The 20,460-nt window shown below is 41.6% G+C and overlaps 1 protein-coding gene across 1 annotated transcript in view; it reads right to left on the bottom strand.

Annotated features, from left to right (window-relative positions):
• Positions 1–19,042, bottom strand: part of LOC142370723 (kinesin-like protein KIF23) — a 56,083-nt gene extending 37,041 nt beyond the window's left edge. Inside the window, exon 1 of the mRNA XM_075453149.1 lies at positions 18,874–19,042. Coding sequence (XP_075309264.1) covers positions 18,874–19,042 — 169 coding nt within the window. The remainder of the gene's footprint in view (positions 1–18,873) is intronic.
• Between the last annotated feature and the right edge of the window lie 1,418 nt (positions 19,043–20,460).

The raw sequence follows: 20,460 nt of genomic DNA on the forward strand, positions 1-20,460 counted from the left end.
ATATCGAAAGCGGACGTGACGCGTTGGAGCGCGACCAGTCTCTCGGTCTGTGGTGGAAAATAAACAAAACACAACAGCAGCGAGCAAAGCAGGAGCTAGCAGCAGCTAATCGTCCGGCAATGGCGGTAAATGATAGATGTCGACTGTGCAGTGAAAATCTGGGAATAAAGGGAGTCCTCACAAATAGCAAGAAGAATAGAAGATGCTACGTCATACCTGTTAACACCCCGCCCCACGATTGTGATTGGATCTAGGCATAGAGGCGGGCCCGTTTATGGGGTAACCGAAGACTTCGGGCTCAACAAGGCGCGCCCAGACCCTCGTGCGAGCTCACGAAGTGTAACGAAGATGCACGAAGCACGAAGGGTCTGCGTGAGAGCCAGGCTAGACCAACATGTCATTGGGGCCATCAGGTGGGAACCTCCTTTCATCAGTGTTTCGTCTAGTTGGGCCCACAACACCTCCAGGAGGCGAGACAATGACCACTGGTGTCCCAGAGTCACCCCCCTAATGCCAGCCATCACTGCTCCTCACACCACAACAACCATCTTTTTTTTTTTTCTTTCCACAGCCACAAGCTACACCAGCCTCTCACCAAGTGCAAACCAGTCACAGCGGGGTGGGGATGCAAACCCTGGTTCGGGTAGGGGGAGCCAAATATTACAAAATAACAAATAGCTTCTACACAGACAAATACATACACTGAATTTTTTTTTTTAAAGAAATAGCATGTATCTATCTCTCTCTCTATCTCTATGTCCGTCTGTCGTGAAAGTCGAACGCAACGTAGTTAGCCAATCACAACTGTCTGACATACATCCAATCATACAGCCGTATTGTGTGACGTATTCAGCAGACGACGGACCCCGAGCCGATCTGGAAATCGAGCCGATCTGGTACCTACATCAGCAGTCGACTCCTGCAGCAAACCGCATCTCCCGGTATCAAGTCACTTCTGGGTTAAAGGTGGGGTATGAGATCTTGGAAAAACGGTTCCTGCAAGCTATATTTTTGAAAATACACAACCTTGCCTCTCCCTTCAGCCCACCCCTCGAAACCACGCCTTCAAAACGCATGAACGAATCACGAGTCTGTGAACGCGCAGGGGGGAGGGGGGAGGGGGGCTGACGGTTGATTGGCGTGTCAGAATCCAATAGAAGTAACTCTCATCATTACTTCTATTGGTCAGACGTTTCCTCTTGCTACACCCTCTACAATGGACTAAAATATTTCGTTTTTTTTCCAAACATTCTATTTTAGTGGGTGCAATGGGGTCGTGAGGAGGTTTTCAGACAATATGATAAAAAATGCTCCAGAAAACATCACAGACCCCACCTTTAAGTATTAGTCAGGGTGTTATGACCCAAGGGTCGTATATAGTATGTCCCAGCTGTGATTGAGTAGGTCTAATCAGCTGGGCTGCTTTTAAAAGCAGATGGAAGACGCAACCCGGGTGCCAGTGGGGCCAGCTATTGTTGGAGTGTTTTTTCAGTAGCTTGTGCAGGGTGTTAAGCGTAACTCTTTCAGTGGAAGGAGGGTGACAGTTTGACTTTGGTTTTTGTTGTTCTGTTAATCATTTAGGCTTGTCCTCAGCAGGTTCTGTTGGGATTGTGTTTTTCCTTCTAGGTTTTTTGTTTAAATAGTGTTACTTTTCATTTCCTATAAATAACCATTTAAAATCACCCATTAGTTCTCATTAGCCCCTTTCACACTGCCGAATAACCCGCGTTTAATCTGCGAATTTAGCGTGTCCGCTGTTGCGTTCACACTGCCGACCCGGGCTGCTGCGTCAACTCGACTCGCCTTTCGACCCGCGTCGGACCCTAGTCTTTTTGCCGAGCCGAGTTTGATGTGAACGCAATCGACGCGGGTCGGACGTGGGCGTGGCGTGACGTGAGGAGTTTAAAAGACAGAATGGACAGCTGATTCAGAACAACAGCGACAGGTGAGGACAAGTTTACTCTGTTTTAGCCTACATCAAGTTGGAGACATTTTTTAATATGGCCAACTGGGGAGACAAGGGCCGCGAGCTCCTCAGCCTCCGAGCAGAGGACGTTATTTTCCGTCACATTTCGGGGACGGTGAAAGATGGACCTCTGCTGGAAGGGCTGGTAAGAAAGATGGGAGAGCGCGGTTTCCCACGCACCGTAAAGTAACATCTCCATGAACTGCATATACAATTGCACAAACGATATCTCAAGGTGTCCCGGCATCGTTTGTTTGAAAAATTTGATGCAGACGGGTGTATTTAACCCTACCTCCGACGCATGGCTTGTGCCTACGTCATTGTACACGCCCAGCATTTTATGTGTTTCGTGTGACGCTCTGCCACTAGGCAACGCCCCCTGAACTCAGCTTCAGGCGACACGGGTCACCCTGACACGCCAAGCGTTCACATTGCTGGAAGCGGGTCGAAGGTGCAATTTGGACCCGCTAAGGTAGCGGGTCGCAGTGTGAAAGGGGCTATTGTTTCATTTCCTCAGCCCGGGACAATTTATTGTTACCCCGTAACACAGGGCCCTTACCATTCTGTAGAATGTTCTTGTATTTGATTTTGAATTGCTGCCATGTCCGTTTTGGCCTGGTAATGTTTTATCTACATCACACCACATACACGCATACGTGTTTTAATGCGGTTGTGAGGACCTCTTTCTCAGAGTTCTTTGTGAGGACCACCACTTCCACTATAGCCAGAACAGTGCAAAACATAAATCTAACACCAAGTGGGAGTGGGGAGTCAGAATGTGACTTTAAATTTCAGAAAACACAAAGTAAAACAAATATTATACTTATACATTTCTGAGGACCGAAGCCTGTTGCCGGGCAGATTTTTTAAATGTTTTAAATGACCTGTTGCCGGGCAGATTTTTTAAATGTTTTAAATGATCTTCACAGTTCCAAAGCCAACTCAGCATTAAACAAATTTGTTACAAATAGGCCTCTGAGCAGTTTCTTACTCCAGTTTAAACTTGTTTTTGTCTGTGTACATATTTGTATTTGATATTAAAATGCCAGTTTATCAAGGTTTAAATGTAAAAAAAAATGTAATCTAATTTAATTAGAGGTCATCAGTTGTAATCTACTATATTTAAAAAAAATAACTGTCTGCCACGTGTCACTCCTTATTTCATTAACGTTAAATTATGTCCAGTTGGCTATCTGTATTTAATAACATTAAAAGTAATTGTTTTCTCCACCTCTGTGTGTTACACTGTAAAGCAACCAGCAAGGGTTTTTCAAAAGGAATTATATCAATTAGTTTTTATCATTATATATATATATATATTACATTATTAACAACTTGTATTCCTTAAACCCCATTTATTCTAAACACATTTTTCTGTGTACTGGAATGAATCCAAGCTGCTGTTTACTAATCTTAGAGAAATGTTTTAAGACATTATGAAACTCATAAGACTCAACTTGATATTAAACAGAAATTATTTTATTTCAATTAGCAGGGCAGATATCCTTATTCTTTGAAAAACTTCCAACTTGGTGCTGCAGTGAAATTCACCCATACACTTAGTGACTGCAGTGACTGAAATAATTGCAGAAAATAAAACCTCTGCCATAAATAAAACCGCTGCAAAAAATTGAAATAAAATTCACATTAGCAAAAATTGCTTAGAATGTCTTCCTCTTTTGGGGGGCGATTGCATTGTACACCTGATTTTTTTTTTTATATCAGTCCAAGATGCTTTCATGCACTCGGGAACTAGTTTAAGTGTGATGTACTTTCCCAACTGCCTCCATACAGCTTCTTTCTCCTCTTTACTCAGAGACCTGCGACAGGAGCCTTTTGGGAGATCTGCATCTTTAACAGAAATTAGACATGACATGTTTTATGAATTCAAGTGGTCATAATGCACAGGTAATTTATTTCCACTTCTACACAACATTTTTTCGGACCCTTGGCAACTATGAGTTTATACATTATCTCATAATAAAGGTATGATTATCTGATCAATACAAAGCTGGTGGACAGCAGCTCAGAGATCGGACTGACCGGAGCTGAGACTAACCAGAGACCACGGTGTATTGTTATCAATTTAAAACAACAGGATAATTCCCGTTTGTAAAATAAAACATAACCCTTGGAAAAAAAGGAAGAAGTGGATTGAATTATAGACGCAAATATTTTTATCAAAATGGTTGAGTGAAAATGTTCCTCAAACCACTAAAAAAAAGGAGAAAACATGCTCCCATAAACAGAAGGAAACAGGGGTTCAGCAGGACACAGGATTTATTACAATACCTAGGTCCTATTAGCTGCTTTACTGCTAGTACTGCTACCTGCTAGTACCTGCTAGTTTCCACTCTTCCTCTGTCTTTTGTTAGTTCCACTAGCTTTTCCATAAAGCTCAGAAAGAGTCAGCAAGGTGTCAGCCATAAGATTAAGGCCCACCCAAACAGGACTATCCAAATAGTATGGAGTATGGAGGTAAGGCTGTCGCGTTTGAGGAATTCCCCCTGCGGTGAGTCAGGGCGGCTCAATATCGCGGTATGCGATATTATTGCAACATCTTTTTTTAAACATTTTTTTTTTATCTATCTAGCTAATTCGTTTGTTAATTACTAAATTACTAAACTTATTGCAATGTTAACACTTAAAAGTAAATAATGACCAATAAAATGTCCTTCTTGCCTTGGAAGCCAGCCAATTCAGGGACTCATACATTAGACAGAGGTGGGTCCTGTATGGGCACTTCAGAACAAATCTACAAAGACCGTTATATAAAGTGTTTAAATGACAAAGATTTGTTTCTGGGGTGTTGCTATAAATAACATCAGCATAATCAAGAATTGGCAGCACCAGTTGTGTCACAATTCTTCTTCAGACTTGCAAAGAAAAACATTCAACAGAACGGTAAAGTGACTTAAGATAACCATAGATTTTCTTTGTGATTAGGTTGATGTGAAGTTTGAAAGATAGCTGAGAGTCTAGCCAAAGGCCTAAATATTTAAATTCATCAACTTTTTTTGGTTCTGTACCATCCAGGTAGTTGATATACCATTTGTTTGGTAAAAGCAAAGGATTTTGTCTAGTGCTAAACAACATAAAATATTATTTATTCTTATTTAAAAGCAGCTTATTGCCAGAGAGCCAATTTTGGACTACAGTGAACCCTCGTTTTTCGCGGGGGTTACGTTCCAAAAATAACCCGTGATAGGCGAAATCCGTGAAGTTGTAACCTTTCTTTTTTTTACAATTATTATACAATGAAATACTCCATAATACATTGAAACCAAAGAACAAAACCTTTTTACAGGCCCAAGCATTTGTTTAACAAATAAAAGTACTGTATAAACGTTTTTTTTTTTTAAATAACTACTGTACTGTAAAATAATCATTTTAATCATCAATACAAACTGAAGGCTTCAAATTGCGGAGATCAGCACCGCCCCACCGCGACCCGAGTCATTGGATTAGAACGGGAGAAAATGAAAAATGATTATGAAAAAAAATACAAAGTACAGTAGGACAAATAGTGACTCGCGTGTGTTTCACTGCTCTTCTGACTGAGCCGCTGCATCCTGACTCCGCTCTGTAGCGTTTTTTTCTTCTAAAGCCTGCGGTGCAGGTGTGTTTTTTCGAGAGAAGAACATAGATCGGTAGTTGTTGTCGCTCTTTTTTCTTCTGGGCAAAAATATTTTTATATACCGACATGCCACCATCGATTATGTTTGAGAACTGTAATGAACGTGTACGTGTACATATTAAACCGCAACGTTATTGACACACAGGTAAAGTAGAAGCGGAGAGACTGTTTAGCCAATCAGAATGCAGAACACAATGCACGATGCAAATCCGTGAAGCAGCGAGACCGTGAAAGGTGAACCGTGTTATAGCGAGGGTTCACTGTAGATTAAAAACAGACTGTATTGAATATTGAATTTGTGAAATGTCTAAACTGGAGGAGTATATTACAGTGTCATCTGCATATAAGTGAAATTGACAGTCAGAACAGATTTGTGGGAGATCATTGATAAAAATAGAAAATAATAAAGGGCCTAAAGATGAACCTTGCGGTACACCTTTGTCAAAAAGGTCTGCCCTGAAAGAAAACACATTGACTTCTATGATGAAGAAAGGAGTTGAAAAATAGCAAAGAGTCTGGAGAGAGACCAATAGCGTGTAGTTTGTCTAAAAGGAGATGGTGATCAACCATATCAAATGCTTTGGAAAGGTCAATGAATATAGCAACTGTAGGCATATTGCTATCAGATACTGACTGTATATCGTTGGTAAATTTTAGGAGAGCAGTGGTGGTTGAGTGGTTTGGTCTTAAACCAGATGGGTGCGGTGATAATAAGTTACGATCATTAAGATATTCAGATAATTGATTAAAGATGAGATTTTCAAATATTTTTGCTATGCTATTGATTATTAATATAGGCCTATAATTATTATTAATGTCTGTGGGTTCACCCCTTTTATGAGTAGAAGTTACTCTGGCACATTTCCAGGATGAAGGTGTCACGTCCATGGGGTTTTCCCCATTTTTTTAGTTTTGTGTTTTATCATGTGTTAGTTTATGTCATGTCTTAGTTTTAAGTTCATGTTTAGTTAAGTTTTGCCATGTTTTAGTTTTGCCATTGTTTTTCCCTCAGTCCCCATGTTCTGGTCATTAGTTTCATTCACTTCACCTGTCCATCGGTTCTCAGCTGCACTCATTTACCAATCACCCTGTTCAGTATTTAGTTTCCAGTTTTCCCCATTCAGTTTGTGAAATCCTTTCACCATACGCTGTTTTCACCACGCCACGCCAAGTTATTTCATGTGATTCCAAGCCAAGCCAAGCCAAGTCAAGTCAAGTTTTTTGTCACGTTCATACTCATGTTTTGTTTCCACAGTTTAGTTACATCACCCGACTCAGCCGTGCCTTTGTTTTGACTTTTGTTGTTTTTGATAAGTTTGCTTTTTACCCCTGAAGTCCGCATCCGTGTCCTGCCAACCCCAAAACTGATAAATTAAATCTGCAAGGGGAAATGATAGAACATGAGGCAAGTTTAAAGAACTCAATCTCCAGACCATCTGGCCCAGCACTGCATCCAGAACATAGACCTCAATGACCTGTTGGACATCAGTTGGTGTGATGGTTTAAAGGAAAAGGTGCTGCCACATCTGTTCATAACTGGATAACAGTCAGTGAGACTGACTGGATAGAGAGCTACCATTTGTGGAGAAGTGTTTACTAAATTCCTCTGCAATTAATGAAGGTTCACTGACATTTTCATTGTTTATTTTGATATTAGTGGTACGATTTTTTTTTTTTTTTTTTTTTTTTTTTTTTTTTTTTTTTGGGGGGGGGTTATTGTTTATACTGTTGATTCTCTTCCAGAATTGCTTTGGATTATTAAAATTAGTTGACAGAGTCCTTGTAGTAGTTTGCCTTAGCATTTCTAGTCTGGTTTTACATATATTCCTCAATTCTTTATAAGCATTCCAGTCAAAAGAGTCCTTAGTTGCACAATATTTTTTTCCATGCCTTATTTTGTTGTTTAAATAAGTGTATAAGATCTCCTTTTATCCAAGGCAAATGTCGACCTTTGACTTTAATTGTTGTCCAGGGAGCATGTTTATTTATTATCTCAAGCTCAGAATTAAAGTAATTCCAGGAATCTTTAACGGTAGGTATTAGTTGAAATCTTTCCCAGTTGATGTTTAAGAGTTCAGAATTAAAATTCTTAGTTTTCCTAACTTTAATGAATTTAGGAAGGAGATGAGGCATTTTGATTTTCCAAATACCAAAAACAATAGAATGATCACTGAGAGAATCAGGTAATACCCCAGATTGTATGATTCTGTCAGGATGGGGAAACTAGAATCCAGTCACGTAAAGAAGAACTGGGACCAACTCTGATTGGTTCATTTATAATTTGTTAGATTTATGCTGTTAAAGAGATTGCGGTCGTTACGAGAGGAGTTATCTGCCCAATTAGAGTTAAAATCACCTAATATTATTTTTTTCACTAGTGCAGTCTAAGGAATTAATAGTGGACAGAATACATTCAGTTGTTCCAGCAAGAGCATTAGGAGTTTTATAAATATTTCCTATGATAAGTCATTTGTTCTCATGTAAAATAATTTAAACAAAAAGGCATTCAAAATGCAGGGGATTCACAGTTGGTAAAATGAGTTCTTCAGTCAAGTTTGCGGATACATGTCAAAAGCCCCCCTCCTCTCTTTTCTGTATAGGACATAGTTATCGATCATGACTTCATCATCTGAAATATTACTGTTTAACCAAGTTTCAGAAAGAGTAATCACATGAGGTTTATTATAGGTTAGCCAGGCTCTCAGTTATGTCAGCTTGACAATAATAGCTGCCCAATCGTCAAATAAAAATGAGGTAAACCCAAACCACCATCATATTTAACTCTCTCCAGGCTTGCCTTCTTTATACGTGCAGGTTTTTAATTACATATGAACATAGAGAAAGCGATCCAGCTGAGCAAAATAGGATTTTGGGAGAAAAATGGGAATCATTTTGAATAAATAAAGAAACCTGGGCATTACAGTCATCTTCACTACATTTATCCATCCTGCCAGTGAGAGTGGGGGTTTTGACCACCTATCCAAATCAGTTTTGGTACCGTCTAAAATCGACCTATGGTTATACTGAAAAATAACTTTAATTCAACCTGCTATTTCTATTCTCAGATATGTACTGGGACCTTTCATGACCTGGGTTCAAATCCCCTGCATGAAAGGTACTACCTCCAGTAGGGGTCCTTAGGCAAGACCCCCTTACCCTACCTGTAAGTCGCTTTAGATAAAACTGTCTGCCAAATGCATAAACATAAGTAAAATTGTAACTTTCAATTTTAAAAGTCAAATTTTCATAAGTGATCTGTTTTGCCAGATAATTCAATGGCAATAATAAAGATTTTGATAGATTAACTTTATACACTGATATGCTACTGATTTTTATTTTTTTCAGCCAGTGGAGAAGGAAGGGCATAGTCTCAGATGGGTCTGATATTTGCAAAAGCAGATCATCAGCATAAAGCAAAGTTTTATGGTTGGTTTCACCCCTGGATATACTTTTTATCCTGTCATCTGCTCTAATAGCAATTGCCAGTGGTTCAAACAGGAAGGGCGATAGATTGCAACACTGTCTTGTACCTTTCTGGAGCAAAAAATATTCCGAGATCAGGCCATTTGTCCTGACTGCAGCCAAAGGTGTTGGATATAGGACTTTGATCCACTTACAAAAAGTGGGCCCCACTCCACATTTTTCTAAATCTGCGAAGTATTTGGTCCATTTGATTCAATCAAACGCCTTTTCAGCGTCAAGGCTTAGAATAACTTGTACTTGCAGGTTGTACTGTTGAATGGGGGTCCAGGAATGAAGCCTGTTTGGTCCTCATTAATAATGGAAGGAATAACAGGGTCTAATCATTATGCAAGGCTTTGTGTACGAATTGTGCTCTACAAATAAAATTGCCTTGCCTTGCCTTACATCTGTCTGGTTTTCAGTCACATCAGTCAATGTAAGAACTACTGATGGAATGATCACAACTTTAATTGTTCCCTTGTGTTTAATCTGGTTGGTACAATGGAGAGTGATGAAATTACCAAAGTCATCATCAATGAGTTCAAATGTCTTTTACAGTTTCATGTAATTGTTCTACAGTGCTGGGTATTTCTGAGGACAGTGTAAGCTTTTCACTCCGGTGTTCTATAATAACCTTCAAGGCAACCGAATCCATCTGGACAAAAACAGGGGGAAAAAAATGAATCTGAAGGAACGAAAGTGTTAGACATTTAAGAGTCAGACTTATCACCTAACACTGGCAAATAATGTGACGTTTCAATGTCACCATGTGTTTTCCTCCCACAAAATAGGCTGTCAAGGGATACGTGTCCCCAAGTTCACTATGCTGTACCAGGGTCATTTTCCCAGAGTGGTCTAACATAAATGCCCTAAAATGTTCATCATACCAGCTGTCAAGCATTCTCACACTGTCATCTACAACAACAATCTGTGAAATCATAACAAAATCACGTATACCACCAGTTGACCCATAAGGCAAAACCATCCCTACAGCATATTTAGTTCCATGGAGTATGGCGACATTGGTCAGATTCACAGAGGTTTGTGTTGGATAAACTGCCCTGAAAGACTGCTGTATTTCTAATGGAAGAGACGATATTTTTGCAACACATACCGCAGGTTTCAAAGCATTTTCTTGTGAGCTGTATGCCATCCTTATTTGGTGCTTTGAAGCAAGTGAGATCAATACATTTCTAAAGTTGTTTGTGTGTCTAACAACTTGCTTAAAGAAGCTATGTTTTGCCTCAAATCACATACCCTCTTATCAAATCAGTATAATGCTCCAAAAAGTGGTGTTTGCAATCAATTTTTGATCTGGGAAAACTTCCAACAGCCCATGACGATGTTCTGATATCAGTGTGTCCAGGTAGCAAATACTTCCCTCAGTATGAATGGGGGCTACTACAAGCTCAGTTATGTCTTTTAAAATCATGAGATTGTGCCATGCTGGATCATTCAGAGGTATAGTTGCACCAATAATGAATGATAATAATCTTAACAATGTCCAGTTTTCACTGGCGTTCCCACCAATACTTTTACGAGAAGCTAAATTTGATGGGATAGGTTGGGGGTGATCAGTTTTATCAGTAAATTTGTATGGAAATTGAGTGACGGACTTGTTAAGTTCTGTCAAGGTGAAGTACTGCTTGTGGATGAACACATTAAGACGCAGTGCAAGTTCCAATGGAATTAGGCCTTTAAAAATTGCTGCTCTACTTACCGGCATATAGTCCTCCAAGTGATTTTCTTCATGTGGTATCTCTGAGACCGTTAATCCACTCTCTTTTTGAACACAAGACTATTCATTAAAGACACGACAGTGAGTAGAGAGAAATGTATCAGTTTTTAATTTCAACAGCAAAGACATTGGCCTGCCGTACGGCTCAAGACCATTGGTAATGTTCATGTAGGTCTCCAAAGCCTCCCAGAACAGCTCCCCTCGACCTGTGAGACATGAGTAGAACACGTCCTCATTAATGGGCAGGGCGCAGCAGTGTCTCCCTCTGCACCTGAAGCTCTGGATGACCATCGAGGGGGTCCCGTCCAAAGGGGGTGGGGAAGTTCAGGGATCCACCGTTCCGGATGTATTCATCTGCAACCTCGACAGCAGGTGGGAAGAAGTGTGGTGGGATTTGAGCTGTCCTCAAGTTAGCGGCAAACAGAGAATCTGGTATGCCATGATTTTCCCACTGAAGCCATCTGAGGCAATAACTTCGGTAACCCCAAAATCCACCAACTTCTCGTTTTGGTCTGCGTGTAATTTATGCCCCGCGCCTTACAAATCGTTCGCCCAGCCTGTATCCTGAGGCTCTCAGCATGCCGGTCATCACCTTCCTGCCGCAAACAGGACCACAAACGGTCACTGCTGGAGCCACGACTGCTTCCACACCGTGTTGACCAAGCCATGAGTAATGGTATCTGTGAATGTTCTTACGAGCGCAAAACTTCGAAATCGAGGAAAAACTGGAACCGTTCTCGAGTCCATATTGATTCCGCAGAACTTCCCTGACCTGTTTACATGAATAGGACTGCTCCTCTACTAATCTACGGATAACAACTTCATACGCATCCAGTGCATTCCAGTCAGACATCTTCCACAGCTAGCAGATGTTTCCTTGCACCTTTCATGTCATGTTTGATAGGCTATTATTACACCCTCTATAGCTATGGAAGGGGGAAAAAAAAATCTACTTTTCTACCATTTAGAAACTATGCCATTTAACCCTGTGATTACGTGTAATTATGTACAGATCAAGTTATTCCACTCCACAGGGCATACATTGAAGCAGAGCTGAATTGTTCCTAGCGCATGTAGCCTATAGGCCTACTAAAAATAAAGGATTAGTTGTTACATTTCACCAGTGTCAGACCGACACATTCATGCATAATTTCACCAACACCGTCTCTGCCCACAACAATCACACAACACAGCCCCAACATAATGCTCTGCACTACTACTTGAGAACTCAAACGGCCTTAAAATTACTCATGTGTACTGTAAGTTGTCTGAGAAAAAGTGGTCTTGTGGCACAATTTAACCTAGGTGAGGGATTTGGAGTACATTGTGCCATTGAAAATTGAATTGCAACCATATATTTTGATCTCTGAAAAATTAATGCTATAAATCCAAAACAAAGTTTTATTGTAAGAATATTGCACCAGGTGAGCACAGCAAAAGTTTACTTTCTTTACCAAGGCCAGGACTTCTTGGTCATATCAGACACATGTTGTGTCCTCCCTTTTCTCTTTGACAATCTCATTGAGTGGCTGTACTGTTGGCACACCAGTTTTGTCCATGACATTAAAGTTATGTTGACCTGAGTACTGTAGTTTGCAATAGATGTGGTGGTGTGACTGTCAACTCTGAGGATAGGGGGCCCTAGAGATGATGTTGCCCCTCATCCTTCCCAGGATTCCTGGTTTTACATTGTGCGGCAAAGAAGCTACGTTGTTGGCAGTTATAAGTGCTTATCCTTCATGTAATTACACTATTTTTTGCTGGATGAATTAAATGGCTTACTTTTCAAAAATGTGTGGTCAATTTCTTCAATCGCTCTCCAATAACACGTTATGGCATAACTTCCCTCCACAGTGTCACTTTACCCCACTGGCACACTTTAATAATCTACTCTCCCCTACCCATATCACACATATTTCCTTCTGTTACTAATATACATTTATCATGGCATGAAGTTACTGTATGTATTACTAATTAATAAAACAAGTAATTTCTGTTAAACATTTTACTTTCCTTTTCAGTGTTGACATCACATAAAACTTTCCTGTTATCAGTAGTCACAGCCATATTAATAGTGACATCATTATGCAACATTTCAGTTTCTGAAGATGCCAAACACAGAACATAAACATTCCTCATACACTCAAATACAATAACAGAATAAAAATTAAAATAAAATACAGCGTAGTATATAACTTTTAAACTATAATACTGCAACAACATTATGAATCAGGACTTTCCATTATCCTGTTGAAGGCACTAAATCTGGTGCACATTATTAAAGCTTACGGAATGTGAGAGAACAGTCCACTGGTACAAAGTGAGACATGGTTACATAAGAGTGACATTTCGTTTCAGTTTCTGAAGATGCCAAATACCATAAAACTAAGTGTTATAGGAATAGGTTATCTAAATACACCTAAACAATACAGTGTACTGTAAATTATGTCTTTGTTTATGTTGCCTAATTGTTAAGTTTAGACAGTACCTCGGCCAGACCTCTCAAATATACCAGTTTGCTGGCAAACATTGGAGCCTTACACAACAGACAGGTGTCATTGCCACTTACATAGGTCTGGACACTAGGGCCACACCCTGCTAGCCTGGCGACGCCATCCTATGTACTTCTGCCCAAAGATTTTGGCTCCGCACATAGTCTGGCCAAATCCCCCTCCCTCGGTTCACTCAGTGTTTTGCCAATCAGCAAACAGTTGCGAGTGGTGACGCAGAACTCACGCGCGGAGTCCATTGTAGTCCATATAATTGTAGTTCAACCGCAGCGGAAATAAACATGGTGACGGAAGAACGCTAGAAGCTATCCATGAAGTTGTCTCAACTCTGGAGAGCATTATACAATTAAAACAAGAGCAAGAGGAATGCCTCGTCAATTTTGTTAGTGGCAAGGATGTCGTAGCTCTCCTTCCAACTGGCTTTGGGAAAAGTTTGATTTATCAAATGGTACCGGTATAATGAAAGCGGATGTGGAAAGCGTGATTCGCGAGCAAGCATGAACCTCGGCGCATAACCTACGTCCTTTCTAAACATTACTGATTGGTTAAGGGAACTCCAATGAATTTAAGTTGCTGAGTAAGGTCCCACCCTCCATGGAAACGGATTCCTCTTGGGTTTTTCCAGACTGTTTGACGGAGTCAACAGTCGGCTTTCGCCCAGGCTAACACCCTGCCACCTGCCCACAGCAAACAGTTACAACAAGGACTGTGTCTGGAATAGATGTACACATTCTGCGGGTTAATGTCTATCGCAGACAAGAGGCGATCTGTAGTGTCATAGACATTTCAGACACTTTTTCTTTTACCTCCTGTAACACCTCACATTGTTGAACCATCTGTAGGACATTGGTGTTAATATGCCCGACAGAAATCTGGAGCTCGTTGAACTTTTCATCTAGGTTTTTGGACACCCTGGAAGTAGCATTTTTAATTTCAAGCTCTACTTCTTGAAGCACATCAAGCACCTCATTTTCTTCAGGATCCATCCTAAAAAATATGTGCAATCATTATTACAATTGTGACATGCTTACAAATTAAAGCGACACAAATTCAGTTGCTATCAAGTATCAACTTCAATTACTCAAATGTCTGGGAAAAATTCAAAGCAAAAAATTGTATGTAAATTGAGCTTGATCAACAGTTGGCAGTGTGTATGTGTGCGCGCGTATTTGTGTGTGCGTGCACACAGGGTAATTCTGATCACAATTGTTACTGTACATAGACCAATGCAAGAGACACTCAGTGTGTACTGACCCTGTTAGGTCAGTAAGCCACAAATATCAGCAAACAGTAGGCCTATGCATTTTGCAGAAGAATGGTGGAGTGCAGGATCAGGGGTTCTCAAACTTTATTGGGCTGGGGACCCCTTATGTGGCCAAAGATTTTTCAAGGACCCCTCTTCACAGCAAAAAAAAAATTATATAGCTACTGTCCCGCCCTCTATAGAACTGAATGGCCAAGGCTAGGCTAGTAAATAATGCAAATAGTCAACGCCATTATGAACACTGGAGTTTTGAACCACGGCTTTGCCCATGCTGCCCATGCGCTAAGTTCCAAAGCTGGAAATGACGCAGAACCTGCTTGAAGTTTTATAACATGCATGACTATACACGTTTATTTCATAAGCTCCTTAAGAAATAAGCAAAGAGTAACCAAAGATCATGGAATATTGCTTTTACTCTCCCTGGGGTAACATTTAGCTGTAGGTGCCGGACATGTAGCCACCCACCAATTTGTATGTGCTCGTGCCCAACATGACCCTCGTGCATGAGCTGCCTGGTTCAAAATTAGGACGGCATACTTGAAAATGGCATATGTTAACGTGCCTCCGCTAATCTGTGTGCTCTTGACCCCCTGGTTCTTTCAGATGCAAGTTAAATTGCATGTGACAAAATATGACAATGCAAAAGTTATTCTCTATAGGTCTACTGGTGCCCAAGGGTAGTGTCTTAGTACTTCCATCTCTTTAAGACAAGTTTATTTAGGTAGCAAACCTTTTCACGGACCCCCGGGCAATATTAAGAACCAATGCTCAATAGTACTTTAACTAGTCCGTTCCTACAGTCCTATGCTGCAGAATTAGCACTGAATGACAGTAAAACACATAGATACAAATTAGAGGGGGGCAAATTTGACCATGGTGGGCCACTATAACCTAAAAAATAAATGGGACACTAGAGTAGTATCTGTGTTTAAAAAATCTAAAACAAATGAAGTTACCTTTTCTTTTTTGTTGTGCTCTCTAGTCTGCCTGTCTTCGGTTTGGACAGGTCTTGATTCTTGATAGCATACAGCTTTCGGCTCGGTGTTTTCCAAAATTCCAGATCTAAAATGTAAAAAGAACAGGTATTAATATGTTGTGAGCATATTGCACCAGCAAAGCACAGCAAATGTTTACTTTCTATAACAAGGGCAGGATTTCATTGCCAAATCAGAAACACGTTGAGTGTTTGCCTTTCTCTGTGACAGAGTGTCTGTACTGTTGTCAAACCAGTTTTATATTAAAGTTATGTTGACCTGAGTACTGTCCTTTGCAATTGTAGGAACTTACTAGTTTTTAATTAATCAACAATCTAGCTTTTACCATTTTAATGGTTTGAATGTGTTAAAGGTCCTATGGCATGAAATTTTCACTTTTTAAGGTTGTTTAACATTAATATGAGTTCCTCTAGCCTGCCTGCGGTCCCCCAGTGGCTAAAAATGACGATAGACCATGCACTGGAAATTATTCTCCGCCTTTGGTAATGTGACCATGCAGATGGCCTGATCGGGAAAGCCGCCGCTTATGACGTGGAGGTTGTTTCCACCCAGAGCCAATAAACTGCCTTTCCCTGCCCACAGCTCTTTGGCCAGCTCATTGTGCTGTATATGGATGTAAGAAATCTGTTTGGAGCTCCTGCATCAGAACCTCTAAAGAGCCAGTGGACAGATTTTGTTTTTTTCTGGGAAAGTGGCGACAGAACCGAAGAGATTTTTGTATGTGTGCGCCAAATATTTCACCTACGAATGTTTTCAGAACTTGGGCTAATACCGAGCCCAAGGGAGAGCCCAGACACCCTGCGGAGGAAACTCATTTCAGCCGCTTGTATTCGCGATCTCATAGGGTAGGAACATAGATTGACCGGTAAATCGAGAGCTTCGCCTTCTGGCTCAGCTCCTTTTTCACCACGACGGGCCGGTGCAGAGCCCGCATCACTGCAGACACCGCACCGATCCGCCTGTCAATCTCCTGCTCCATTCGCCCCCTTACTTGGGGAAGGATCTCATTCCCGAGAGTAAGTAATTTAACGCTCTATTATTGTGTTGCTTTCCTGTATGTACAGTATAGTTACATAGCTTGTTACCACAAGAAAGGGTTTGTATCGTTAGCAGCTAACTTCAGCTATGCAGCTAATAGCATCTGCAAGCTCTTATCTCTGTCAACTGGGCTGTTGGAGGTGTTTGCATGCCCATGAGATGATTAGCTCGCTCATTTTAGGCCAAAACCCCCTACTTCAAGCTTCCTGAAGAACAATGAATCCGCAAATTCAGTGCATTTCATCAGGATAATGATTCATTCATGGTTCCAGTCAAAACGGTCAGTCTGTCTCGTTAGCTCTGCAGCTAATAGCTCGGTCACTGTCGCTAATGTAACTGTAAATAGCATGAGGTATGCGAGTGGACACCTCATTTACTGTAATGCGAGTGTTGTGTACTTATTTGTTGTTTTGATAGCCGTCCTGCTGTTGGTGTTATGGCGCGCACGATATCTGCCTTTCCCCTGATTGAAGTGACTCGCGCTACGTGCATCTTTGCAAACCAGAGCAATCAGCTGAGAATGTCAAAATCCTCACTCATGCTTTCCCCTTCACACACGCCTTTTTTGCTGTGACTTGTGTAGCACTTGCTTGATGTTTGACTGTGTTAGGAGAGTTGTTCAGTAACTAGTTCGTCATATTGTCAAAGTAAGCTCATATCAACAGGTTTCGCTAGTTTTACGGCATAGGGCTGCCGTGCCATCTACGTGCCATAGCGATTCACAAAACATTTGCGCAAGGTACCACGGGCGTAAGTAAGGCCACACCCCCACTAAACGGCTCATTCTGAGGATCCTAAGGAAAGCTCATTTTTGGGACTGGCTGTAATTCTGCACCAAGGCAGAATTTTGGGGAAAAAAACTCAGATACAGTATTATTACTAAAGCCTATAAAAATATATAAAAGCCTCCATTTATTTTCATGCCATAGGACCTTTAAAACAAAATAACTCATGTCTGTGTGACATGTGTTTAACTAATGGCGCTTTTCCACTAGCTCGCTTTGGCTCAGCGCGCTATTGCGTGTTTCCACTAGCACGCCGTACCTGCAACTGGGAGGATTTTCCGTACCACCTCAGCCCTGGTTCCAAGCGGGCCGAAGCGTTACTAAAACGTGACGTCAGCCGACTGCCTTCCACTGATTGGGCGATGAGTGTCGTCACTGGAAGCGTCATAACGCGGATAATAAAAGCTAGCGTTAGCAGCCGTTAGCTTACCTCCAAACGTCGTCTTTTTGAAGCTCGTAACAAAACTCTCCGGTACTTTTCAATACTGTTTTGTCTGACGGCCAGGAGTCTCCTCTGGCTCTCTTCTCTTGCCTTCTGTGCGACAAAAAGCCACAGGGTGAGCAGCAACACGCGCAGCCGTGTTACGACGACCCCGCCCACGTCCAGGAGGCACGAAGTGTAATGGAAACACAACCAAACCGAGCCGTGCCGAGCTAGTGGAAAAGCGCCATAATAGAACTAGCACTTGAACCCATACGCACAACTCAGGAAACAAAGGAGTACTCAGTAAACAAAATGGTACAAACAACAACAAACACATTTATTCAAAACACAATCAACAGAACTATATTACACGCACACACACTGGTTATAATTTGAACATTCCCATTGATAACTATGAATAACTTAAATAACTAACAAAATAACCACTAAAAGAACCATTAACAATTATGAACCAAAAAAAATCAATTTCAATTCACTAATCCCGTATTATATCTTTAAAGACCGAAACAATTTGGTCTATCCCTGTTAATGGGAAGCTCTTTGGCACGAAGTCCCCATTGCGGCACTTGGGGCAGCTGGGCTCATGGGCCACCCACTGCTCAATGCAGACCCGGCAACCAATCAGGCTGCGGCAGCAAGAGCTGGCAACAGGGTGCTTCATTGGATCTGCAAGATTCATGAAAATTGATCATCAGTATCTTCATGTCAATATTCACTTAAATCTTGTTGCATAACAGAGCTTATTACCTATTAAATATAGAAAATCCACAAATTCATGCAGGGATGGCTGAAAATGTCAGAAATTCACCTATCCCCATAATCCCTATAGTTATATGACTATGTACATTACCTTTAATTATCAGTGTCTGTTGTTTTAAAATCTGTGGGGCAGAGACGTGAGCTGCTCAGTGAGTACAACAACAGACACTGATAATTAAAGGAAATGAACCTACTCAAGTGACTATAGAGATTATTGTAATAGAATAATTTGCCAAAATGTTGAACTATCCCTTTTATGTTTTATCTTACACACCTCTGCAGATGACGCACTTGAATGTGGCCTTAACAGATGCCACCTCCCCATCTGTCAAGGCAATTGTATTAATTTTATTGGCCCTGGCAAAATGTCCAAGGTCCTGGAGGGCTTTGCTGATGGCTGGCAGCTCTTCTGCTGCCAGGACCAGCTCCTCCATGTTCGCCATGGTGCGCTCGTCTGTGACACCAGTGGAAGAAGGTGAGATAAAACAAATTAGCTGATGAGACAAGTTACTTGTGATTCTCAAATTTCAACTTGCCGACACTGAAGTTAGTCATGAGTAGATAAGCAAGCAGCTGCTGTATTTAGATCACTTGCTTGGACTTGCAATTCAATTCAATTTTATGCTTTTTTTTTTTTTTTTTTTTTTCCCCTTGTCCTGTCCAGCATTATGGCAACAGAATTGTAATCTGAATACCGTTTATGCTAAACACATTTGCTATGCCAAGGGAAGCTTTATGAATGTAAAGCTCCCCTTGACACCCATCAACTCCTCATTTTTATTTATTTATTTTTGTTACAATATTTAACATGATTACATTACGGTCATTTTGCAGACGCTTTTAACCAAAGCGACTTACAATAAGTGCGTTCATGATATGATAATAGTGCCGAACCGGACCGGGGGACAGAGAGAGAGGGAAAGCGAAGAAGAGAAAAAAAGAAGAGAAACATGAAGAGACAAACATAAAAAAACAATGAAAAATCCGACAACCAGCTGCTACACCTGTAAAAACAAAACTGAAGACGATTCACGGCTTTTGTGGGGAATCCAACCTTAGAAGCACCAGGAGCACCTGTAAGCAGAGAACAAACACACAAACAAAATAACACAAGCAGCAGCAATCTCACATAATACACAGGTGACCTTAAACCACAGGACAACAACTGCTTAGTGAGCATGCTACTGGGCTAATGAATGTGTGTGAGTGTGAGTGTGTGTGTGCATGAACATGCAATACACATAGATGGTCCCACATAATAACCATGCTTAAATATCAGTGTATAGTGTCACAATCCCCCCCCCCAGCAATCAGAAGCAGGCCGAGAGGGCCCCCAGACCCAGGCCACCAACAGCCCCCAAGGAGCACAGAACCCGGGAAGCCCACCATAGGGACAACCACGCATCCCCCAGAAGACAGCAGAGGAAGCTCCCGGACAGAGCCCCCACAAGCATTGGGCAGAGCCCCCCCGGCGACCAGAGGCGGCAGCCTACCAGCCCCGCCAGGCCCCCGCCACCCAGACATGGGCCACGCGCCGGAACCGGCCCCCGCGAGCCCGAGCGCCACCAAAACCCCCCGGCAGGGGCCCCGCCCAACACCCGAGAGGGCCAGGCGCCCCAGACAGCCAACCACAGTGGGCCAGCGCCTCCCCCAGTGCCCGTGGGCAAGCGCCCCGGGAGTCAAGACATGCCCACAGGTGGGTGAGGCCGCGAGCAGCAGGAACAGCACAAGCAGGCCAGAGGACAGCAGGACCCAGACCCAGTCACCCCATAAATCATATAACAGGGAAAAAAAATAAAAAATAATAATAATAAAATAAAAAAACACATCCACAAACACTCGCACAGCACATGCATCCATC

This window comes from Odontesthes bonariensis, chromosome 21 (assembly GCF_027942865.1).
Source record: "Odontesthes bonariensis isolate fOdoBon6 chromosome 21, fOdoBon6.hap1, whole genome shotgun sequence".
Lineage (NCBI taxonomy): Eukaryota > Metazoa > Chordata > Actinopteri > Atheriniformes > Atherinopsidae > Odontesthes > Odontesthes bonariensis.